This window comes from Gadus macrocephalus, chromosome 11 (assembly GCF_031168955.1).
Source record: "Gadus macrocephalus chromosome 11, ASM3116895v1".
Lineage (NCBI taxonomy): Eukaryota > Metazoa > Chordata > Actinopteri > Gadiformes > Gadidae > Gadus > Gadus macrocephalus.
In genome coordinates this window covers 379121-403682 of record NC_082392.1, presented here as the reverse complement: position 1 = coordinate 403682, position 24562 = coordinate 379121, and the positions used below count along the sequence as shown (strand labels likewise).

The window sequence follows — 24562 nt, the reverse complement described above, 5'->3', positions numbered from 1 at the left end:
CAAGTGACCTGTGTTGCCAGATAGATTTCCCGCCCAATCTGGCAACACTGGTCACATGTCAGGAGAGGATGACGCGGATGACCGCGAAGACAAGATGGCGGATTGTGATGGTGAGTGAGAACAACACCGAGTGTTTGTGTTTAATAACGATATATATATTTAAACTCTCCTTTAACGGGCTCTCGCCGCGGAGGTCGAAGGGCTCAGGGATCGGATCTCTGTTGTTGAACGCTAGCTTCATGTGGCTAGCTGATAGCTTCTGCTAATAGTTCCTATTGAGATATAATTATAATATTAATATAAATAGCTGTATATTCATGTTATATAACCGTTTTAAACGGTGGTCCCGTTCCATTACCTGACAGGCCTCCTACCGCAGGCTGTACCAATGGTAGAGAAAGCCCCAGGAAAGTGAGATTATAGTTTACTTGCACGTTAAACTTGAGCTTCAATCTGTAGTGAATGTTTCCAAGTGGAAGCTGTTGAGGTGTTCAGAGTATCCGTGGATACCGAATGTTATTATCTGTTACTTTAAAGTAAAACCAGATGATGAACATCGTCTAACCCTAATCGTAACTCTGTAGGACTACAGGGAGCTGCCCGGCGGAGGGCGGGAAGGATTTAACCAAAAAATGAAATTAGATTCTAAAGTAAAGCTGAATTTAACGGCTTGTGACACGTTAAGGTCCTGCAATGTGTGTGGTTGTCTCGCCAGGGGACGTCAACATTGTATATGCAGATGTGCTCGTCTTGGTCGCTTGTTGTGCTGGAGGTCTGGTGCTCTGCTGCTCTGCACGGGGAGGACGGCGTCGGAGTCTGATCTCCTGTTGAACTGCTCCACAGAGAAGGGGCAGGGTTGAGGTTACATCCGTCGCCATCATATTTTTGGTTTAACAAACGGCCGGTAGAACCTCATTACCCTAAACAGTCCCACTTTACTTCTACTCCTTTTACTGGAGAATTTGGTCGTAAGGCATTTTGGCCGTAGGACTTATGAACCTACTGAACCATTATGTCCGTCGACAACGGTGTCTATAGTGCTTAGCCACAGCTCTGGCTATGCTGTTCATCTGTTCAGAGGGGCTGAGATAGTCACTCTAGACATCTAGCGGCTCGGTTGACTCCGAGCCAAAGGGTTCTGGTTACCATCCCCAATGTCCGCAGTCTACTTGTAGGCCTGTGCCCACAGGGCCTCAAACCAGCCAAACTACCAAACTACCTCAAAACAACTTCACACACACCCTTATTGTAGCCCTATTGGTTATCGCTATACAGAGATAACGCTCACCCTCTTTCTCCAGAACTCCCGAGCTTCAAGTGTTGTTGGACCCAGCTGGAGTGTTCCTGAACCCTGCATTCTGCTGAGGGACTCGAGGTGTCTCGAGAACCGCTGGAGCCCCCGGATAGTAGCTCACTGCCCCCCTCTCCCCGGGATTAAAGACCAGGCTGACCCTGACCCCATCTGCTGACCCCTGACCCCATCTGCTGACCCCGTCTTCTGACCCCTGCCCCCCCGACCCCGTCTCCTGGCCCGGTTTCAGCTAGGTCCGCAGTGTTCTCCCAAGGAGCTGGGAGTTCAGGGAACCCGGATATTTCTACAGGAGTCCCCTTGTCTCGGTGTTGCTCCAGTGTGACGAGCTGGTGACCTCCTGGTGACCTCCTGGTGACCTCCAGGACCAGCAGCAGGATGAACCTCCAGCAGCCGGCCCCTCTCCCGCCCCCCGTCCACCCTGACGTGCAGATGAAGGCGCTGCCGTTCTACGACGTGCTGGACGTGCTGATCAAGCCCTCCAGCCTGGGTCCGTGTCCTCGTGTCCTCTCAGCAGTGCTGTGGCTCCCTCCTGCTCTCAGGACCCCTTCTTGACCGAGGTTGTCTTTCTTTACAGGAGCGAGCACAGTCCAGCGCTACCACCAAGAGAAGTACTTCATCTTCGCCCTGACGCCGCAGCAAGTACGAGAGATTTGCATCTCCAGGTAGGGCTCACCTTCCTCCGCTCTGACAGAAGATCCTGCGTCATGGAGACCTTCGTCACATGGTTCATGCTGTAGCTGCATCTCCTTCATTTCCTCTGTAGTTCTCCCATTGGCAGAGCCACACTAACAAGCTGTCTGTTGGTTTATCAGAGACTTCCTCCCAGGAGGCCGGCGGGACTACATGGTTCAGATCCAGCTGAGGTGAGTCTTCAGATGGTCGCCCCGTGGGGAAGACACCGGGTGTTGTCCTCCTCAGGGTGTTGTCCTCCTCAGGGTGTTGTCCTCCTCAGGGTGTTGTCCTCCTCAGGGTGTTGTCCTCCTCAGGGTGTTGTCCTCCTCAGGGTGTTGTCCTCCTCAGGGTGTTGTCCTCCTCAGGGTGTTGTCCTCAGGCTGTTGTCCTCAGGCTGTTGTCTTCAGGGTGTTGTCCTCAGGGTGTTGTCCTCCTCAGGGTGTTGTCCTCCTCAGGGTGTTGTCCTCCTCAGGATGTTGTCCTCCTCAGGATGTTGTCTTCAGGGTGTTGTCCTCAGGGTGTTGTCCTCAGGGTGTTGTCCTCCTCAGGGTGTTGTCCTCCTCAGGGTGTTGTCCTCAGTGTGTTGTCCTCCTCAGGGTGTTGTCCTCCTCAGGGTGTTGTCCTCCTCAGGGTGTTGTCCTCCTCAGGGTGTTGTCCTCCTCAGGGTGTTGCCTGCATGACGGTGAACTAGACACGGCTTTAGCATATGGAATCTATGGCCAGAAAAATAACCTCACACGGTGTGTCTTTTTACAATTTATTCGTTACCAGCATTCGTAGTGTTGATCAGCAGAGAAATAGTCCGCCAAAGACGTTGACGTCGCTTAGCAACCGAGGACGCTGGGGTTGACAAGTTACCGGACTACTTCCGGAGTGATACGATAGAAAAAAAGAAATCAACTTTCCTTGACATTGGTCATTATATTCCTAGCAACGGTGAATTATCAAAAAATGATTCACCAGAGGAAGTTGTGAAGGCACATGCGTGTTGTCCTCTGGTGAAGACAGCAGGTGTTGTCCTCTGGTGAAGACAGCAGGTGTTGTCCTCTGGTGAAGACAGCAGGTGTTGTCCTCTGGTGAAGACAGCAGGTGTTGTCCTCTGGTGAAGACAGCAGGTGTTGTCCTCTGGTGAAGACAGCAGGTGTTGTCCTCTGGTGAAGACAGCAGGTGTTGTCCCGTGTCGTCTCCTAGGTTTTGTCTGTCTGAGACCAGCTGTCCTCAGGAGGATAACTACCCCAACAGCCTGTGCATCAAGGTCAACGGGAAGCTGTTCCCCCTGCCGGTGAGTCCCCCCCCCCCACCCCCCCACCTGGCGTTCCTGCCGTCGCTGTTCCCTCATCTTGTGGTTGTTGTGTGTCTAGGGTTATGCCCCGCCTCCTAAGAACGGCGTGGAGCAGAAGCGGCCAGGAAGGGCGCTCAACATCACCTCCTTGGTACGCCTGTCGTCGGCCGTGCCCAATCAGATCTCTGTGACCTGGGCACCGGAGATCGGAAAGGTACGACATCCCATCTGCACCATCATGACCCCGTCTCCACCATCATGACCCCGTCTCCACCATCGTGTGTGTGTGTGTGTGTGTGTGTGTGTGTGTGTGTGTGTGTGTGTGTGTGTGTGTGTGTGTGTGTGTGTGTGTGTGTGTGTGTGTGTGTGTGTGTGTGTGTGTGTGTGTGTGTGTGTGTGTGTGTGTGTGTGCGCACACAGACCTACTCCCTGTCGGTGTATCTGGTGAGGCAGCTGACGTCGCCGCTGCTCCTCCAGAGGCTGAGGATGAAAGGCATCCGGAACCCCGACCACTCCAGAGCTCTGAGTACGCATCACTTCCTCCTCCTAGTAGAGCTCTGAGTACGCATCACTTCCTCCTAGTAGAGCTCTGAGTACGCATCACTTCCTCCTGCTAGTAGAGCTCTAAGTACGCATCACTTCCTCCTGGTAGAGCTCTGAGTACGCATCACTTCCTCCTCCTAGTAGAGCTCTGAGTACGCATCACTTCCTCCTGCTAGTCGAGCTCTGAGTACGCATCACTTCCTCCTGCTAGTCGAGCTCTGAGTACGCATCACTTCCTCCTGCTAGTCGAGCTCTGAGTACGCATCACTTCCTCCTGCTAGTAGAGCTCTGAGTACGCATCACTTCCTCCTGCTGGTAGAGCTCTGAGTACGCATCACTTCCTCCTGCTAGTCGAGCTCTGAGTACGCATCACTTCCTCCTAGTAGAGCTCTGAGTACGCATCACTTCCTCCTGCTAGTCGAGCTCTGAGTACGCATCACTTCCTCCTAGTAGAGCTCTGAGTACGCATCACTTCCTCCTCCTAGTAGAGCTCTGAGTACGCATCACTTCCTCCTCCTAGTAGAACTCTGAGTATGCATCACTTCCTCCTCCTAGTAGAGCTCTGAGTACGCATCACTTCCTAGTAGAGCTCTGAGTACGCATCACTTCCTCCTAGTAGAGCTCTGAGTACGCATCACTTCCTCCTAGTAGTGCTCTGAGTAGGCATCACTTCCTCTTCCTCAGTGTTGTGCGGTCCCGCCCCTCTGTCAACAGCCTACCTGTAGGAATCCTTCAGCAGGACTCCTACCAGCTCCTTAATGACATCAACGCATTCTGCTAGATGCTAACACAGCACACGCCTTAGGTCCGCAATGTTTCACATCATGGATGCTTCCCTCCAAAGTGGTTAACCCAACATGTTAGGGCTAGGGTTAACCCAACATGTTAGGGTTAGGGGTTAACCCAACATGCTAGGGTTAGGGGTTAACCCAACATGCTAGGGTTAGGGGTTAACCCAACATGTTAGGGTTAACCCAACATGTTAGGGTTAACCCAACATGTTAGGGTTATCCCAACATGTTAGGGTTAGGGTTGACCCAACATGTTTCTGCTAGGGTTAGGGTTAACCCAACATGTTAGGGGTTAGGGTTAAACCAACATGTTGGGGTTGGGGTTGACCCAACATGTTTCTGCTAGGGTTAGGGTTGACCCAACATGTTTCTGTGAGGGTTAGGGTTAACCCAACATGTTAGGGTTAGGGTTGACCCAACATGTTTCTGCTAGGGTTAGGGTTAACCCAACATGTTTCTGCTAGGGTTAGGGTTAACCCAACATGTTTCTGCTAGGGTTAGGGTTAACCCAACATGTTAGGTTTAGGGTTAACCCAACATGTTTCTGTGAGGGTTAGGGTTAACCCAACATGTTTCTGTTAGGGTTAGGGTTAACCCAACATGTTTCTGTGAGGGTTAGGGTTAACCCAACATGTTTCTGCTAGGGTTAGGGTTAACCCAACATGTTTCTGTGAGGGTTAGGGTTGACCCAACATGTTTCTGTGAGGGTTATGGGTTAACCCAACATGTTTCTGCTAGGGTTAGGGTTAACCCAACATGTTTCTGTGAGGGTTAGGGTTAACCCAACATGTTTCTGCTAGGGTTAGGGTTAACCCAACATGTTAGGGTTAGGGTTGACCCAACATGTTTCTGTGAGGGTTAGGGTTGACCCAACATGTTTCTCCTAGGGTTAGGGTTAACCCAACATGTTTCTGCTAGGGTTAGGGTTAACCCAACATGTTTCTGTGAGGGTTAGGGTTAACCCAACATGTTTCTGCTAGGGTTAGGGTTAACCCAACATGTTTCTGTGAGGGTTAGGGTTAACCCAACATGTTTCTGTGAGGGTTAGGGTTAACCCAACATGTTAGGGTTAGGGTTGACCCAACATGTTTCTGCTAGGGTTAGGGTTAACCCAACATGTTTCTGCTAGGGTTAGGGTTAACCCAACATGTTTCTGTGAGGGTTAGGGTTAACCCAACATGTTTCTGTGAGGGTTAGGGTTAACCCAACATGTTTCTGCTAGGGTTAGGGGTTAACCCAACATGTTAGGGTTAGGGTTAACCCAACATGTTAGGGTTAGGGTTAACCCAACATGTTAGGGTTAGGGGTTAACCCAACATGTTAGGATTAGGGTTAACCCAACATGTTAGGGTTAGGGGTTAACCCAACATGTTAAGGTTAGGGTTGACCCAACATGTCTCTGTGAGGGTTAGGGTTAACCCAACATGTTTCTGCTAGGGTTAGGGTTAACCCAACATGTTTCTGTTAGGGTTAGGGTTAACCCAACATGTTTCTGCTAGGGTTAGGGTTAACCCAACATGTTTCTGTGAGGGTTAGGGTTGACCCAACATGTTTCTGTGAGGGTTAGGGTTGACCCAACATGTTTCTGTGAGGGTTAGGGTTAACCCAACATGTTTCTGTGAGGGTTAGGGTTGACTCAACATGTTTCTGTGAGGGTTAGGGTTAACCTAACATGTTTCTGTGAGGGTTAGGGTTAACCCAACATGTTTCTGTTCAGTCAAAGAGAAGCTGACCGCAGACCCGGACAGCGAGATCGCCACCACCAGCCTCCGCGTGTCCCTCATGTGCCCGGTGAGTTGTCTCCCCGTCCTTCTGTCGGTCCGTTCATGAGGTCCTGTGTGTGGGAGGTCTCTGACTCCGTCCTCCTCCAGCTGGGGAAGATGCGGCTGACCGTGCCGTGCCGGGCCCTGACCTGCTCCCACCTGCAGTGCTTCGACGCCGCGCTCTACCTGCAGATGAACGAGAAGAAGCCCACCTGGATCTGCCCCGTGTGCGACAAGAAGGCCGCCTACGAGGGCCTCATCATCGACGGGTCAGTGCCCTTTAGATCCTACTGCCCTGTTAGCTCCTACTGTTAGCTCCTACTGTTAGCTCCTACTGTTAGCTCCTACTGCCCTGTTAGCTCCTACTGTTAGCTCCTACTGTCCTGTTAGCTCCTACTGTTAGCTCATACTGTCAGCTCCTACTGCCCTGTTAGCTCCTACTGTTAGCTCCTACTGTTAGCTCATAATGTTAGCTCCTACTGTTAGCTCCTACTGTCCTGTTAGCTCCTACTGTTAGCTCCTACTGTCCTGTTAGCTCCTACTGTTAGCTCCTACTGCCCTGTTAGCTCCTACTGTTAGCTCCTAATGTTAGCTCCTACTGTCCTGTTAGCTCCTACTGTCCTGTAGGGCTGGCCCCAATGCCATTTTTCAGGCTTCGAATACTCATTGGTTTTTCCGAGCAAGTATTTGAATGCTCGTTCCAGAAAAACACACCATCAAAAACAACATTAATAATCCATATATACTCCCTGGAACCGATTATGACAGTATCTGCATATTTTGTTGAAGATTTAATAGCTTTTGAACGTCAATTATTAGGCCTAAGTCAGTTGGAGTTCCAGTTAGTTTTTCCCCGTGGAAGCGAACAGCTGTTGCTCCATTCCAAATCAGCTGTCCTCTGCCATCTCAGCCCTTGCGGGAGCTTTTCAATTCATCCTGGAACGTGCATCTTTTCAGGGAATTTGTACAATAAATCCATAACAAATACCGAATATTGATTGTCTTATGTGTCCATATTATATCCATTATATTGACCGGGTATTCCCAAGACGCTCACGCTCTGCAGCAAGCCAGTCACAGTTGATGGGCGCATAAACAAACAACTAAGCTAAGGTTAGCATTTCGCTAAGCATTTCTTTTCCTCCCGAGATCCCGCTAATGTTGTTATAAAGTAAAGGGAAACGAGATATCTATTCTTCCTCTCCCTCTCGCTTCTCTGCTTGGTGTCGCTTATAGTTAGCCTCCCTCGCTCTGGTAACGTCATGTACGTGAAAAAAAAAAACGAAGCTCCGAATACTGATTTAAGCTTTGAATACTTATTTTCCGAACGAGTATCCGAATATTTGAATAACTCGGTCCAGCCCTACTGTCCTGTTAGCTGCTACAGTCCTCTTAGCTCCTACTGTTAGCTCCTACTGTCCTGTTAGCTCCTACTGTCCTGTCAGCTCCTACTGTCCTGTTAGCTTCTACTGTTAGCTCCTACTGTCCTGTTAGCTTCTACTGTTAGCTCCTACCGTCCTGGGAGCTCCTACTGTCCTCTTAGCTCCTACCGTCCTGGTAGCTCCTACTGTCCTCTTAGCTCCTACTGTCCTCTTAGCTTTTACTGTTCTGTTAGCTCCTACTGTCCTCTTAGCTCCTACCGTCCTGGTAGCTCCTACTGTCCTCTTAGCTCCTACCGTCCTGGTAGCTCCTACTGTCCTCTTAGCTCCTACTGTCCTCTTAGCTCTTACAGTTCTGTTAGCTCCTACCGTCCTGGTAGCTTCTACCGTCCTGGTAGCTCCTACTGTCCTCTTAGCTCATACTGTTCTGTTAGCTCCTACTGTCCTCTTAGCTCCTACTGTCCTCTTAGCTCTTACTGTTCTGTTAGCTCCTACTGTTCTGTTAGCTCCTACTGTCCTCTTAGCTCCTACTGTTCTGTTAGCTCCTACTGTCCTCTTAGCTCCTACTGTTCTGTTAGCTCCTACTGTCCTCTTAGCTCCTACTGTTCTGTTAGCTCCTACTGTCCTCTTAGCTCTTACTGTTCTGTTAGCTCCTACTGTTCTGTTAGCTCCTACTGTCCTCTTAGCTCTTACTGTTCTGTTAGCTCCTACTGTTCTGTTAGCTCCTACTGTCCTCTTAGCTCTTACTGTTCTGTTAGCTCCTACTGTTCTGTTAGCTCCTACTGTCCTCTTAGCTCATACTGTTCTGTTGGACAGTAGAACGCGGGAAGTAATGATGTGGACCTGCCAGATACTGATCTCCAGGTTCTTTGCTGCTAAGAACCTCCTGTCTCATCTCCTGCCAGATACTGATCTCCAGGTTCTTTGCTGCTATGAACCTCCTGTCTCATCTCCTGCAGCCTGTTCATGGAGATCCTGAACGACTGCTCTGACGTGGACGAGATAAAGTTCCAGGAGGACGGGACCTGGTGTCCCATGAGGCCCAAGCAGGAGGCGCTGAAACTGTCATCCCAGTGCATCCCCAAAGTAGAAGGTAGGTCTCGAGCCGACCAAAGGCCTTCTACAGGAGACCTATCTCTAGAAGAGGGTCTGTCTCTACAGGAGACCTATCTCTAGAAGAGGGTCTGTCTCTACAGGAGACCTATCTCTAGAAGAGGGTCTGTCTCTACAGGAGACCTATCTCTAGAAGAGGGTCTGTCTCTAGAAGAGGGTCTGTCTCTAGAGGAGGGTCTGTCTCTAGAGGAGGGTCTGTCTCTAGAGGAGGGTCTGTCTCTAGAGGAGGGTCTGTCTCTAGAAGAGGGTCTGTCTCTACAGGAGACCTATCTCTAGAAGAGGGTCTGTCTCTAGAGGAGGGTCTGTCTCTAGAGGAGGGTCTGTCTCTAGAGGAGGGTCTATCTCTAGAGGAGGGTCTGTCTCTAGAGGAGGGTCTGTCTCTAGAGGAGGGTCTGTCTCTAGAGGAGGGTCTGTCTCTAGAGGAGGGTCTGTCTAGAGGAGGGTCTGTCTCTAGAGGAGGGTCTGTCTAGAGGAGGGTCTATCTAGAGGAGGGTCTGTCTAGAGGAGGGTCTGTCTCTAGAGGAGGGTCTGTCTCTAGAGGAGGGTCTGTCTCTAGAGGAGGGTCTGTCTCTAGAGGAGGGTCTGTCTAGAGGAGGGTCTATCTCTAGAGGAGGGTCTATCTCTAGAGGAGGGTCTGTCTCTAGAGGAGGGTCTATCTAGAGGAGGGTCTGTCTAGAGGAGGGTCTGTCTCTAGAGGAGGGTCTGTCTCTAGAGGAGGGTCTATCTAGAGGAGGGTCTGTCTCTAGAGGAGGGTCTGTCTAGAGGAGGGTCTGTCTAGAGGAGGGTCTGTCTCTAGAGGAGGGTCTGTCTCTAGAGGTGGGTCTGTCTAGAGGAGGGTCTGTCTCTAGAGGAGGGTCTGTCTCTAGAGGAGGGTCTGTCTCTAGAGGAGGGTCTATCTCTAGAGGAGGGTCTGTCTCTAGAGGAGGGTCTGTCTAGAGGAGGGTCTGTCTCTAGAGGAGGGTCTGTCTCTAGAGGAGGGTCTGTCTCTAGAGGAGGGTCTGTCTAGAGGAGGGTCTGTCTAGAGGAGGGTCTGTCTCTAGAGGAGGGTCTATCTAGAGGAGGGTCTGTCTAGAGGAGGGTCTGTCTCTAGAGGAGGGTCTGTCTCTAGAGGAGGGTCTGTCTCTAGAGGAGGGTCTATCTCTAGAGGAGGGTCTGTCTAGAGGAGGGTCTGTCTCTAGAGGAGGGTCTGTCTAGAGGAGGGTCTATCTAGAGGAGGGTCTGTCTAGAGGAGGGTCTGTCTCTAGAGGAGGGTCTGTCTAGAGGAGGGTCTATCTCTAGAGGAGGGTCTGTCTCTAGAGGAGGGTCTGTCTAGAGGAGGGTCTGTCTCTAGAGGAGGGTCTGTCTCTAGAAGAGGGTCTGTCTCTAGAGGAGGGTCTGTCTCTAGAGGAGGGTCTGTCTCTAGAGGAGGGTCTGTCTCTAGAGGAGGGTCTGTCTCTAGAGGAGGGTCTGTCTCTAGAGGAGGGTCTGTCTCTAGAGGAGGGTCTGTCTCTAGAGGAGGGTCTGTCTAGAGGAGGGTCTGTCTCTAGAGGAGGGTCTGTCTAGAGGAGGGTCTGTCTCTAGAGGAGGGTCTGTCTCTAGAGGAGGGTCTGTCTCTAGAGGAGGGTCTGTCTCTAGAGGAGGGTCTGTCTCTAGAGGAGGGTCTGTCTAGAGGAGGGTCTATCTCTAGAGGAGGGTCTATCTAGAGGAGGGTCTATCTAGAGGAGGGTCTATCTAGAGGAGGGTCTATCTAGAGGAGGGTCTATCTAGAGGAGGGTCTATCTAGAGGAGGGTCTATCTAGAGGAGGGTCTATCTAGAGGAGGGTCTGTCTAGAGGAGGGTCTGTCTCTAGAGGAGGGTCTGTCTCTAGAGGAGGGTCTGTCTCTAGAGGAGGGTCTGTCTCTAGAAGAGGGTCTGTCTCTAGAGGAGGGTCTGTCTCTAGAGGAGGGTCTGTCTCTAGAGGAGGGTCTGTCTCTAGAGGAGGGTCTGTCTCTAGAGGAGGGTCTGTCTCTAGAGGAGGGTCTGTCTAGAGGAGGGTCTGTCTAGAGGAGGGTCTGTCTCTAGAGGAGGGTCTGTCTCTAGAGGAGGGTCTGTCTAGAGGAGGGTCTGTCTCTAGAGGAGGGTCTGTCTCTAGAGGAGGGTCTGTCTAGAGGAGGGTCTATCTCTAGAGGAGGGTCTATCTAGAGGAGGGTCTATCTAGAGGAGGGTCTGTCTCTAGAGGAGGGTCTGTCTCTAGAGGAGGGTCTGTCTAGAGGAGGGTCTATCTAGAGGAGGGTCTATCTAGAGGAGGGTCTATCTAGAGGAGGGTCTATCTAGAGGAGGGTCTATCTAGAGGAGGGTCTGTCTAGAGGAGGGTCTGTCTCTAGAGGAGGGTCTGTCTAGAGGAGGGTCTGTCTAGAGGAGGGTCTGTCTCTAGAGGAGGGTCTGTCTAGAGGAGGGTCTGTCTAGAGGAGGGTCTGTCTAGAGGAGGGTCTATCTAGAGGAGGGTCTGTCTCTAGAGGAGGGTCTGTCTCTAGAGGAGGGTCTGTCTCTAGAGGAGGGTCTATCTAGAGGAGGGTCTATCTAGAGGAGGGTCTGTCTCTAGAGGAGGGTCTGTCTCTAGAGGAGGGTCTGTCTCTAGAGGAGGGTCTGTCTCTAGAGGAGGGTCTGTCTCTAGAGGAGGGTCTGTCTCTAGAGGAGGGTCTGTCTCTAGAGGAGGGTCTGTCTAGAGGAGGGTCTGTCTAGAGGAGGGTCTGTCTAGAGGAGGGTCTGTCTAGAGGAGGGTCTGTCTCTAGAGGAGGGTCTGTCTCTAGAGGAGGGTCTGTCTCTAGAGGAGGGTCTGTCTCTAGAGGAGGGTCTGTCTCTAGAGGAGGGTCTGTCTAGAGGAGGGTCTATCTCTAGAGGAGGGTCTATCTAGAGGAGGGTCTATCTAGAGGAGGGTCTATCTAGAGGAGGGTCTATCTAGAGGAGGGTCTATCTAGAGGAGGGTCTATCTAGAGGAGGGTCTATCTAGAGGAGGGTCTGTCTAGAGGAGGGTCTGTCTCTAGAGGAGGGTCTGTCTCTAGAGGAGGGTCTGTCTCTAGAGGAGGGTCTGTCTCTAGAGGAGGGTCTGTCTCTAGAAGAGGGTCTGTCTCTAGAGGAGGGTCTGTCTCTAGAGGAGGGTCTGTCTCTAGAGGAGGGTCTGTCTCTAGAGGAGGGTCTGTCTCTAGAGGAGGGTCTGTCTCTAGAGGAGGGTCTGTCTCTAGAGGAGGGTCTGTCTCTAGAGGAGGGTCTGTCTAGAGGAGGGTCTGTCTAGAGAGGAGGGTCTGTCTCTAGAGGAGGGTCTGTCTCTAGAGGAGGGTCTGTCTAGAGGAGGGTCTGTCTAGAGGAGGGTCTGTCTCTAGAGGAGGGTCTGTCTCTAGAGGAGGGTCTGTCTAGAGGAGGGTCTATCTCTAGAGGAGGGTCTATCTAGAGGAGGGTCTGTCTCTAGAGGAGGGTCTGTCTCTAGAGGAGGGTCTGTCTCTAGAGGAGGGTCTATCTAGAGGAGGGTCTATCTAGAGGAGGGTCTATCTAGAGGAGGGTCTATCTAGAGGAGGGTCTGTCTAGAGGAGGGTCTGTCTCTAGAGGAGGGTCTATCTAGAGGAGGGTCTATCTAGAGGAGGGTCTGTCTCTAGAGGAGGGTCTGTCTAGAGGAGGGTCTGTCTCTAGAGGAGGGTCTATCTCTAGAGGAGGGTCTGTCTCTAGAGGAGGGTCTGTCTAGAGGAGGGTCTGTCTCTAGAGGAGGGTCTGTCTCTAGAGGAGGGTCTGTCTAGAGGAGGGTCTGTCTAGAGGAGGGTCTGTCTAGAGGAGGGTCTGTCTAGAGGAGGGTCTGTCTAGAGGAGGGTCTGTCTAGAGGAGGGTCTGTCTAGAGGAGGGTCTGTCTAGAGGAGGGTCTGTCTAGAGGAGGGTCTGTCTCTAGAGGAGGGTCTGTCTAGAGGAGGGTCTGTCTAGAGGAGGGTCTGTCTCTAGAGGAGGGTCTGTCTCTAGAGGAGGGTCTGTCTCTAGAGGAGGGTCTGTCTCTAGAGGAGGGTCTGTCTAGAGGAGGGTCTGTCTCTAGAGGAGGGTCTGTCCCTAGCAGACGGTCCTATCAGATGTCAGAGATTGGCTGATCAGTAGACATGTGATCAGTATTGATCAGAGATTGGCTGATCAGTAGACATGTGATCAGTATTGATCAGAGATTGGCTGAGCAGTAGACATGTGATCAGTACTGGGTGTTATCCCCCCCCCCCCCCCCCCCAGCGTCGGCCCCCCTGCGGCCCAGCCCGGCGGTGGTTTCGGTCTGCTCGGAGCCGTCCTCGCCTTCCACCAAGAAGGCTGACGTCATCGACCTCACCCTGGACAGCTCGTCCTCCTCTTCCTCAGAGAACGAGGAGGAGGAGGAGGACCCCCCCCCTAAGAAACGCTGCCTCTACATGACCAAGACTGAGGACGTGCACGGCAAGGGGTGAGTCTGCTGCTGGTCACTCTGGGTTTCCGCTGGGTTGTTAAAGGTTTTAAAAGGTAGTAAATGAAATTAGCCCAAATTAAGGCCATTAAAAAGTATTAAAAAGTAATAAACGTCATCTGACGAGGTATTACATTTCCAACAAGGACTATGAGTTTTCAATTTGTGTAATTTAATTTTTGTGTAATTTAATTTTAGACAATGCGGTAATATAGACCGTAGAGTATCTGTGGTATAAAGGCTGGGACGAATTTCGAATTATAAATATGTACAATCCATAACGTTAGCTCTCTGGCTCATAGCTCAGCGGAATAAAATACCTCCCGTTGCCAAGTCGTAGCTACGGTCCGTCCTATTTATGTGAAAAACGTTATATTTTGATTGTAAAACGCATGAAAATATAAATAAATGATCTTCATTTCTTTTCTTTGGCAAGTGACCATGGTATAAGCGGGATAATGCCCTTCGAGGTTTCAAAAACATGTTTGATCGATCGTGATTAAAGGGGACTACTTTTTGAGGGAGATGAACTCAAACAGAGTATACATTTAATAAGCATGCAATACGAAAAAGCATAATTATTAAAGTATTTAAAAAAAATTATGTTGGCAAGCAAGAAGTAGAATAAATGGGATAATCAGTCTTATTAAAACGGTTTGTGCAACCAACGGCACAACAAGACATGATTGAGGCTCTTGTCGCTCTCGTCTCTTTTTGCATATGACATGCTCGTAGAGCGGGGAGTGACGTAGACCCTGGTGTGAATTTGCGCTACGATATGGATTTTGACGTTACCGGGAGACCGGTAGACAGCCGTGTTTACATGGACACTTCTGATCCGGTTAGAAGTGGAAGCACAGCTCAATCAGAATAAAAAAGATCATATATACGGCTCAATCGGAATACAATTCTCTGATCGGATTAGAATTCCATGCAGAATAAAAGAGATGGTGTAGTCCGCTATAATCGACATGTATACTCTTATTCAGATTGGTTTGGGGTGGGTGCTGCTACTTTTTAACTTGGAGAGATGGCATCAGCAGCTGCAGTAGTTCTTAATTGGTCAGTCGGTCCTTTTATGCACACCGAACTCGACAGCTGTCAAGGAACGTGGATTTTTTGCCTGATTCACGCCTTTCTTACACTCCGTGAGTAGTCCGGTAACTTATCAACCCCAGCGCCTCCGGTTTCTAAGCGACGTCAACGTCTTTGGCGGACTATTTCTCTGCTGTTTTGGCATGGAGCCGTGTAATAATGTATAGAACGTCGCCGGTCATTATCGAAAATAATACCCTTCAGGGCGAAGCAAGACACCTCTAGAGAGTGGGTAGGGGTTAGACAGTAACCAGATGGGTCTAGAGAGCGGGTAGGGGTTAGACAGTAACCAGATGGGTCTAGAGAGCGGGTAGGGGTTAGACAGTAACCAGATGGGTCTAGAGAGCGGGTAGGGGTTAGACAGTAACCAGATGGGTCTAGAGAGCGGGTAGGGGTTAGACAGTAACCAGATGGGTCTAGAGAGCGGGTAGGGGTTAGACAGTAACCAGATGGGTCTAGAGAGCGGGTAGGGGTTAGACAGTAACCAGATGGGTCTAGAGAGCGGGTAGGGGTTAGACAGTAACCAGATGGGTCTAGAGAGCGGGTAGGGGTTAGACAGTAACCAGATGGGTCTAGAGAGCGGGTAGGGGTCAGACAGTAACCAGATGGGTCTAGAGATTGGGTAGGGGTTAGACAGTAACCAGATGGGTCTAGAGAGCGGGTAGGGGTTAGACAGTAACCAGATGGGTCTAGAGAGCGGGTAGGGGTTAGACAGTAACCAGATGGGTCTAGAGAGCGGGTAGGGGTTAGACAGTAACCAGATGGGTCTAGAGAGCGGGTAGGGGTTAGACAGTAACCAGTTGGGTCTAGAGAGCGGGTAGGGGTTAGACAGTAACCAGATGGGTCTAGAGATTTGTCGTGGCAATTTCTTTATCAGATATTGCGTCTAAGCAGATGATATATTTAGATGCAAAAAAGCACACAATACTGTTGACAATTAATGATCATATATATTTGTAATAAAAGTACGAACAAAGATACATCACAACATGCATCAACAAACAACATAACAGGCATACATTACAATAATCTGAGGCCTCAGATGGGAGCTCCTCTTTGTGTGTCACTTCATTCTCTGAAGGTACGCTCAGACAAGTCCACTGAGTCTTCCAATCAATGAGTTCTTAAGGCGCGTTTGGGTCCTGAAGGGGGTGGTCCCCCAATACTAAAAGTCTTTGTTCACCAGATTGTTATCTTTACAGTTGAAGCTCCCCCCCCCGAGGCTAAGGTGGGGTCGGCGGCCGTGCTATGTAACAGGCCTGGTACTTCAAAGCATTGCTTGGGAGATGACACACGAGAAGATAGGAACAGGCAGGCAATAAAATGCATCACACGACTCTCAAACGTTCACACTTTAAATGACCCAAAAGGAGAGCAGAAGGCAGACACTATATAAAATGACACAGAATAGCAACAAAACTTAAATTCATATAGACCAAAACAATACAACATGTAGATTTTCCATCACAGATTGGGTAGGGTTTAGACAGTAACCAGATGGGGCTAGAGAGCGGGTAGGGGTTAGACAGTAACCAGATGGGTCTAGAGAGCGGGTAGGGGTTAGACAGTAACCAGTTGGGTCTAGAGAGCGGGTAGGGGTTAGACAGTAACCAGATGGGTCTAGAGAGCGGGTAGGGGTTAGACAGTAACCAGATGGGTCTAGAGAGCGGGTAGGGGTTAGACAGTAACCAGATGGGTCTAGAGAGCGGGTAGGGGTTAGACAGTAACCAGATGGGTCTAGAGATTGGGTAGGGTTTAGACAGTAACCAGATGGGTCTAGAGAGCGGGTAGGGGTTAGACAGTAACCAGATGGGTCTAGAGAGCGGGTAGGGGTTAGACAGTAACCAGATGGGTCTAGAGAGCGGGTAGGGGTTAGACAGTAACCAGATGGGTCTAGAGAGCGGGTAGGGGTTAGACAGTAACCAGATGGGTCTAGAGAGCGGGTAGGGGTTAGACAGTAACCAGTTGGGTCTAGAGAGCGGGTAGGGGTTAGACAGTAACCAGATGGGTCTAGAGAGCGGGTAGGGGTTAGACAGTAACCAGATGGGTCTAGAGATTGGGTAGGGTTTAGACAGTAACCAGATGGGTCTAGAGAGCGGGTAGGGGTTAGACAGTAACCAGATGGGTCTAGAGAGCGGGTAGGGGTTAGACAGTAACCAGATGGGTCTAGAGAGCGGGTAGGGGTTAGACAGTAACCAGATGGGTCTAGAGAGCGGGTAGGGGTTAGACAGTAACCAGATGGGTCTAGAGAGCGGGTAGGGGTTAGACAGTAACCAGTTGGGTCTAGAGAGCGGGTAGGGGTTAGACAGTAACCAGATGGGTCTAGAGAGCGGGTAGGGGTTAGACAGTAACCAGATGGGTCTAGAGAGCGGGTAGGGGTTAGACAGTAACCAGATGGGTCTAGAGAGCGGGTAGGGGTTAGACAGTAACCAGATGGGTCTAGAGAGCGGGTAGGGGTTAGACAGTAACCAGTTGGGTCTAGAGAGCGGGTAGGGGTTAGACAGTAACCAGATGGGGCTAGAGAGCGGGTAGGGGTTAGACAGTAACCAGATGGGTCTAGAGAGCGGGTAGGGGTTAGACAGTAACCAGATGGATCTAGAGAGCGGGTAGGGGTTAGACAGTAACCAGATGGGGCTAGAGAGCGGGTAGGGGTTAGACAGTAACCAGATGGGTCTAGAGAGCGGGTAGGGGTTAGACAGTAACCAGTTGGGTCTAGAGAGCGGGTAGGGGTTAGACAGTAACCAGATGGGTCTAGAGAGCGGGTAGGGGTTAGACAGTAACCAGATGGGTCTAGAGAGCGGGTAGGGGTTAGACAGTAACCAGATGGGTCTAGAGAGCGGGTAGGGGTTAGACAGTAACCAGATGGGTCTAGAGATTGGGTAGGGGTTAGACAGTAACCAGATGGGTCTAGAGAGCGGGTAGGGGTTAGACAGTAACCAGATGGGTCTAGAGAGCGGGTAGGGGTTAGACAGTAACCAGATGGGTCTAGAGAGCGGGTAGGGGTTAGACAGTAACCAGATGGGTCTAGAGAGCGGGTAGGGGTTAGACAGTAACCAGATGGGTCTAGAGAGCGGGTAGGGGTAAGACAGTAACCAGATGGGTCTAGAGAGCGGGTAGGGGTTAGACAGTAACCAGTTGGGTCTAGAGAGCGGGTAGGGGTTAGACAGTAACCAGATGGGTCTAGAGAGCGGGTAGGGGTTAGACAGTAACCAGATGGGTCTAGAGAGCGGGTAGGGGTTAGACAGTAACCAGATGGGTCTAGAGAGCGGGTAGGGGTTAGACAGTAACCAGATGGGTCTAGAGAGCGGGTAGGGGTTAGACAGTAACCAGATGGGTCTAGAGAGCGGGTAGGGGTTAGACAGTAACCAGATGGGTCTAGAGAGCGGGTAGGGGTTAGACAGTAACCAGATGGGTCTAGAGAGCGGGTAGGGGTTAGACAGTAACCAGATGGGGCTAGAGAGCGGGTAGGGGTTAGACAGTAACCAGATGGGTCTAGAGAGCGGGTAGGGGTTAGACAGTAACCAGATGGATCTAGAGAGCGGGTAGGGGTTAGACAGTAACCAGATGGGGCTAGAGAGCGGGTAGGGGTTAGACAGTAACCAGATGGGTCTAGAGAGCGGGTAGGGGTTAGACAGTAACCAGATGGGTCTAGAGAGCGGGTAGGGGTTAGACAGTAACCAGTTGGGTCTAGAGAGCGGGTAGGGGTTAGACAGTAACCAGATGGGTCTAGAGATTTGTCGTGGCAATTTCTTTATCAGATATTGCGTCTAAGCAGATGAGATATTTAGATGCAAAAAAGCACACAATACTGTTGACAATTAATGATCATATATATTTGTAATAAAAGTACGAACAAAGATACATCACAACATGCATCAACAAACAACATAACAGGCATACATTACAATTAGGGAAGGGCATAATTAATCGATGCTCGATAATTGATCGTTAAGAAATGCGTCGATCAATTTATATTGTTATCGATTAAAAGGACGTTGTGTTGCATACTGTGAGTCTTGAAGCATTTAATTTAATATAACCCTGCCGACTGGTGGAAAGTGAATGGAAGAAGGTTCCCCAGGCTGTCAAAGTTAGCGCGACAATACCTCTGCATCCCCGCAACTTCGGTCCCGTCAGAGCGGGTGTTTTCTGCTGCTGGACTGACAGTTACAAGGCTGCGTTCGCGTCTGACCCCCGAGCATGTTAACATGCTTATATTCCTAAACAAAAATATGTAGGCTGGAGTTACTGTATGCTATGGACGACAGTCACCACCGTATGTGAGTCGCTCTTTTCTTTCTTAATGTGTTGACTCTCGCTCCGCTTGGTGCCTCTTGGAGTCGTTACATTTTGCCAAAACTGTGATATTTTAGCAACAAGTCCAGCCTTATATATGTTCAATAAGGTATTACTTTTAGATAGACTAGTTCATGCAATTGTTTGTAAATGGGTGGCTCATCTTTTTGTTGCGAGCCTTTTCCGCGCGCCGGCTGCAGGCATTATATGTCGGCCTTTCCCCCCCCTTTTTTTTCATAACAGTTATACAGTTTAATGCCCACTTTTAGCCTACTGCCTTTGTTTGATTATTGTTGTCCGATAAGTTCGCTACTTATTGTAATTGGAATAGGCTACAGATTTAGTCTTGTTGAATCGTTTCCAAACCTTTAAGAGCGCCTGTAGGCGCATTGTTTTACGAGCGCCGCATAGGCCTATAACCTATAATGCCTGTATTTATTATTTTAAAACTGTTAAACAGTTGTAGGTCTTCAAGTTAACTGTATTGTATTAATTTTGGCCCATACATTATTGTTGGAATAAAGATTTCATTGATAAAAACATTAGAAAAAAAACATAGAAAAAAGTTAATGATTAATCGATAATTGATCGATAACTCTAGCGATGCTCGATCAAGAAAATTTCTTCAAATGCCCATCCCTAATTACAATAATCTGAGGCCTCAGATGGGAGCTCCTCTTTGTGTGTCACTTCATTCTCTGAAGGTACGCTCAGACAAGTCCACTGAGTCTTCCAATCAATGAGTTCTTAAGGCGCGTTTGGGTCCTGAAGGGGGTGGTCCCCCAATACTAAAAGTCTTTGTTCACCAGATTGTTATCTTTACAGTTGAAGCTCCCCCCCCCGAGGCTAAGGTGGGGTCGGCGGCCGTGCTATGTAACAGGCCTGGTACTTCAAAGCATTGCTTGGGAGATGACACACGAGAAGATAGGAACAGGCAGGCAATAAAATGCATCACACGACTCTCGAACGTTCACACTTTAAATGACCCAAAAGGAGAGCAGAAGGCAGACACTATATAAAATGACACAGAATAGCAACAAAACTTAAATTCATATAGACCAAAACAATACAACATGTAGATTTTCCATCACAGATTGGGTAGGGTTTAGACAGTAACCAGATGGGTCTAGAGAGCGGGTAGGGGTTAGACAGTAACCAGATGGATCTAGAGAGCGGGTAGGGGTTAGACAGTAACCAGATGGGGCTAGAGAGCGGGTAGGGGTTAGACAGTAACCAGATGGGTCTAGAGAGCGGGTAGGGGTTAGACAGTAACCAGTTGGGTCTAGAGAGCGGGTAGGGGTTAGACAGTAACCAGATGGGTCTAGAGAGCGGGTAGGGGTTAGACAGTAACCAGATGGGTCTAGAGAGCGGGTAGGGGTTAGACAGTAACCAGATGGGTCTAGAGAGCGGGTAGGGGTTAGACAGTAACCAGATGGGTCTAGAGAGCGGGTAGGGGTTAGACAGTAACCAGTTGGGTCTAGAGAGCGGGTAGGGGTTAGACAGTAACCAGATGGGTCTAGAGAGCGGGTAGGGGTTAGACAGTAACCAGATGGGTCTAGAGAGCGGGTAGGGGTTAGACAGTAACCAGATGGGTCTAGAGAGCGGGTAGGGGTTAGACAGTAACCAGATGGGTCTAGAGAGCGGGTAGGGGTTAGACAGTAACCAGATGGGTCTAGAGAGCGGGTAGGGGTTAGACAGTAACCAGATGGGGCTAGAGAGCGGGTAGGGGTTAGACAGTAACCAGATGGGGCTAGAGAGCGGGTAGGGGTTAGACAGTAACCAGATGGGGCTAGAGAGCGGGTAGGGGTTAGACAGTAACCAGATGGGTCTAGAGAGCGGGTAGGGGTTAGACAGTAACCAGATGGGGCTAGAGAGCGGGTAGGGGTTAGACAGTAACCAGATGGGTCTAGAGAGCGGGTAGGGGTTAGACAGTAACCAGATGGGTCTAGAGAGCGGGTAGGGGTTAGACAGTAACCAGATGGGTCTAGAGAGCGGGTAGGGGTTAGACAGTAACCAGATGGGTCTAGAGAGCGGGTAGGGGTTAGACAGCAGGTAAACATTGTGGACCTCAGTGGAAACAGCGGTCGGAGGTCTGAGGACGTCCTCTGGTCGGTCAGAGGCCAGCCCAGCCCAGCTGTGATCTGATGGTCTGTGTGTATTTGTGTCCTGACTTCTGTCTCCTTTGTCTCCCGTCTCAGAGTGTTGACCTACCAGCCGTCGTCGGTGCGAATGCCCACCGTGCCCAGTCTGGACGCGCCCTACCTGAGCTCCACCCTGGCCGACTACGCTGTGCCCTTCCACCACTCCTCCCTGGCCTCCATCCCCACAGACATGCAGAGTAGGCCTACAGCCTTCCACCACTCCTCCCTGGCCTCCATCCCCACAGACATGCAGAGTAGGCCTACAGCCTTCCACCACTCCTCCCTGGCCTCCATCCCCACAGACATGCAGAGTAGGCCTACAGCCTTCCACCACTCCTCCCTGGCCTCCATCCCCACAGACATGCAGAGTAGGCCTACAGCCTTCCACCACTCCTCCCTGGCCTCCATCCCCACAGACATGCAGAGTAGGCCTACAGCAGGGATGGGCACCTTTCATGATGAAGAGGGCCACAATCCTTCATCATCACCATCAGAGGGCCAAGTGACTGTGCACTTCAACTAGACGTAAACTGAGAGTAGCTACACATTTTTGAATTTGTTGGATATGATATCCTGTATTCTGGTGCATTTTGGGGATGGCCACTACCTACAAAATCTTCCAGAATCATAACCTATGATATGTTGATTGAACCAACATACATTCATTTCATGTTTTCCATGCTCAAACAGCCACATGATTGGTTAGTATTTTGATCAGTGCAAGGGGCTCACATATTATTCTTATTATTATTACATCATCATTCAATGATGTCACAAAACTGAAAAACAGTGGCCCAACATTAAGTGCAACAACTCAATGAACTCAAACCCAACAAGCAGTTGTAGTAGTTGTAGTGGCGACTTAAGTGGAAACCTTTCATGACTGATATCGATCCAAGCAAACTAGACACATGGGTTTGTGCGGGCCTGACTGAGTGAGGATGCGGGCCGTAGGCGGTCCGCGGGCCGCAGGTTGCCCATCCCTGGCCTCCAGCCTTCAGGCCCAGCGCAGCTCTTCTCTCAGGAGCTCTAGCTCCTCTAGTCCTGGAAAGGCCCAGGGGTCTTCAGGGGCTCACTGTGGCTGTAGAACCCAGAATAACACAACTGCTGATGTTAAATCTAAACTGATAACAGGAGATGTCATTTGTTAACAGATGACAATTCATTAATCATCAAATATTTTCTGTTTACTTATGAATTGACTTGTGAGTCAACATTACTCTTGGTATATATTCTGTATTAGACTTAAACATCTCTCTACTTTATTCACAGGTCTGGATCTGTTCTCCCTGATTCAAGCAGATTCCCAGGTACAACACTAATACACACATACTCTGTGTGTAGCTCCGTGTGTAGCTCCGTGTGTAGCTCCGTGTGTAGCTCCGTGTGTAGCTCCGTGTGTAGCTCCGTGTGTAGCTCCGTGTGTAGCTCCGTGTGTAGCTCCGAGTAGCCATGTTGAACGCCCCGGCTACATGGCTCACACACTTCTCATGCTGATGATGTCTTATATTTAAATGACGTGTGTGTGTGTGTGTGTGTGTGTGTGTGTGTGTGTGTGTGTGTGTGTGTGTGTGTGTGTGTGTGTGTGTGTGTGTGTGTGTGTGTGTGTGTGTGTGTGTGTGTGTGTGTGTGTGTGTGTGCAGCACTACCGGGCCCCCATGTTCCTGGACACCCTGTCCGGGGGCCTACCCGGCGGGGGGGCCAGCGGCTCGGCCCTGGTGACCTCGTCCAGCACACGCTACGAGCCCGGCCTCCATGGGGGGGCGGGGCTCCACGGGGCGGGCCCCCCCCCCCACGAGACCTGCGTCATCACCGGGGGGGGCGGGGGGCCTGGCAGCATCTCAGACATCATCTCCCTGGACTGAGCCGGACCCCCGGGCCCGGAGGAGAGCTGGGACTGGGCCCTGGACTCACCCAGACCCCCGGGCCCGGAGGAGAGCTGGGACTGGGCCCTGGACTCACCCAGACCCCCGGGGCCCAGAGGAGAGCTGGGACTGGGCCCTGGACTCACCCAGACCCCCGGGGCCCAGAGGAGAGCTGGGACTGGGCCCTGGACTCACCCAGACCCCCGGGGCCCAGAGGAGAGCTGGGACTGGGCCCTGGACTCATCCAGACCCCCGGGGCCCGGAGGAGAGCTGGGACTGGGCCCTGGACTCACCCAGACCCCCGGGGCCCAGAGGAGAGCTGGGACTGGGCTCTCTGAACCTCCGGTGGGCGGGACTCCGGACCCACGGCAGCAGGGCGTGTCCCAGCGCTCCCATTGGCTCCCTGAGGAAGGCTAAAGGTCCCAGCGCTCCCATTGGCTCCCTGTGGAAGGCTAAAGGTCCTAGCGTTCCCATTGGCTCCCTGTGGAAGGCTAAAGGTCCTAGCGTTCCCATTGGCTCCCTGAGGAAGGCTAAAGGTCCTAGCGTTCCCATTGGCTCCCTGAGGAAGGCTAAAGGTCCTAGCGTTCCCATTGGCTCCCTGAGGAAGGCTAAAGGTCCTAGCGTTCCCATTGGCTCCCTGAGGAAGGCTAAAGGTCCTAGCGTTCCCATTGGCTCCCTGAGGAAGGCTAAAGGTCCTAGCGTTCCCATTGGCTCCCTGAGGAAGGCTAAAGGTCCTAGCGTTCCCATTGGCTCCCTGAGGAAGGCTAAAGGTCCTAGCGTTCCCATTGGCTCCCTGAGGAAGGCTAAAGGTCTTTTCTGTATCCCAGAGCAATAACAGATCAGTCCTGTGTTGCATTCAAATCCCCTTTGAAGTGTAGTTAAAAGGGCACATGTCATTTCACTGTGCCTGAAAAAAAGTCTATTTGTGATATCCAATCAAAGGTCCAATTTAATACCGTTGAATAATTGTTTTTCTTTAGTTTGATTGGCCGTTAATTGAATAAGGGCCCAACATCGCACCGTCACATCGCAATCCCGCCTTCGGTTTGGGAATCAGAGGAGCATGGGAGGTGGGTTGTCATGGTGATAGTCATGGGAGGTATGTTGTCATGGTGATAGTCATGGGAGGTATGTTGTCATGGTGATAGTCATGGTTTTGGGGTCATTGCTTAATTGTTTGGGAAATGATATCTATTTGGGAAAAGCCCCTAACCCTAATCCTGTTCTTCAAGAAGGTATCTTTACGTTGGTTTGAGCCCTGACAGGAGACCTCTCTAGACGCCTCAACGTGGCCGCCAGGGTCCTACAGGACCTCCCAGGACGCGCTCTGAGGGCGCTCTGTCGGGAGCGGGGATTGTTTTTAATCGTATGGGATTCCCTCTGGTCCGTGTCGTGTGAGGACCACATGTGATGTGACAACCACAGAACTTGAAGATGTTCCAGCGTCTGCCACGATTATTCTGTCCCGTCGTGTTCGGTTTCTTAATTCCTCCACAGAACATTTCTTCCCTTGTTGGATGTTTTATTTCAGGCTGTGATGGACGTTGGAAGGATTTGTTTTGATGGTATTCTGTTTTAATATTTGATACCGTGGGACCAGAAACACATTTCCTCAGACGCGCCTCCGCTCCACTGACAGGCGGTCTGAGGAAACTTCGGGAAACCCCTGCAATAGAACCCGGATCGGGGTCTATTGGAGGACCCGGGGTCTGGTGTGGTGGTAGGGTTGTAACTAGGGGTTGAACGGTAGGTGGTCCTGGCAGAACCCTGGGACGATGTGCGGGGGGGGGTGGGAACGAAAAGCTGTGAAAGCTGTCTGATCCTTCCGGTCTGATCTGAACTCTATGAATAAAATGTGTTTTTGTATTAACGTGTCGTTTGAATGACCCC

At 50.7% G+C, this 24562-nt stretch overlaps 1 protein-coding gene across 5 annotated transcripts; it reads left to right on the top strand.

The window, feature by feature from the left end:
* pias2 (protein inhibitor of activated STAT, 2) lies at positions 1-24538 on the top strand. 5 transcript variants are annotated; one of them, XR_009528034.1, is made up of 15 exons: positions 1-110; positions 1302-1799; positions 1887-1974; positions 2125-2175; positions 3176-3266; positions 3346-3480; positions 3687-3792; positions 6318-6391; positions 6472-6632; positions 8702-8835; positions 13071-13275; positions 20865-21232; positions 22080-22117; positions 22451-23091; positions 23170-24538. XR_009528034.1 is itself a non-coding variant. In XM_060064996.1 (14 exons), exons 2-14 carry the CDS (start codon positions 1688-1690, stop codon positions 22670-22672), a joined length of 1557 nt encoding a protein of 518 aa, XP_059920979.1. In that variant the 5' UTR covers positions 1-110; positions 1302-1687; the 3' UTR covers positions 22673-24538. The 5 variants fall into 5 exon arrangements, 4 of the variants coding, with proteins under 4 accessions (XP_059920979.1, XP_059920977.1, XP_059920978.1 ...); XM_060064996.1 differs by having other exon boundaries at positions 20865-21004; positions 22451-24538; XM_060064994.1 differs by having other exon boundaries at positions 22451-24538.
* Positions 24539-24562: the final 24 nt, after the last annotated feature.

Excerpts from the sequence above, each read along its gene's own strand:
- pias2 (XM_060064994.1), top strand. The coding sequence starts at position 1,688 with ATGAACCTCCAGCAGCCGGCCCCTCTCCCGCCCCCCGTCCACCCTGAC. Across the intron at positions 1,800-1,886 it reads GATCAAGCCCTCCAGCCTGG|GAGCGAGCACAGTCCAGCGC; the intron begins GTCCGTGTCCTC and ends CTTTCTTTACAG. Across the intron at positions 2,176-3,175 it reads ATGGTTCAGATCCAGCTGAG|GTTTTGTCTGTCTGAGACCA; the intron begins GTGAGTCTTCAG and ends GTCGTCTCCTAG.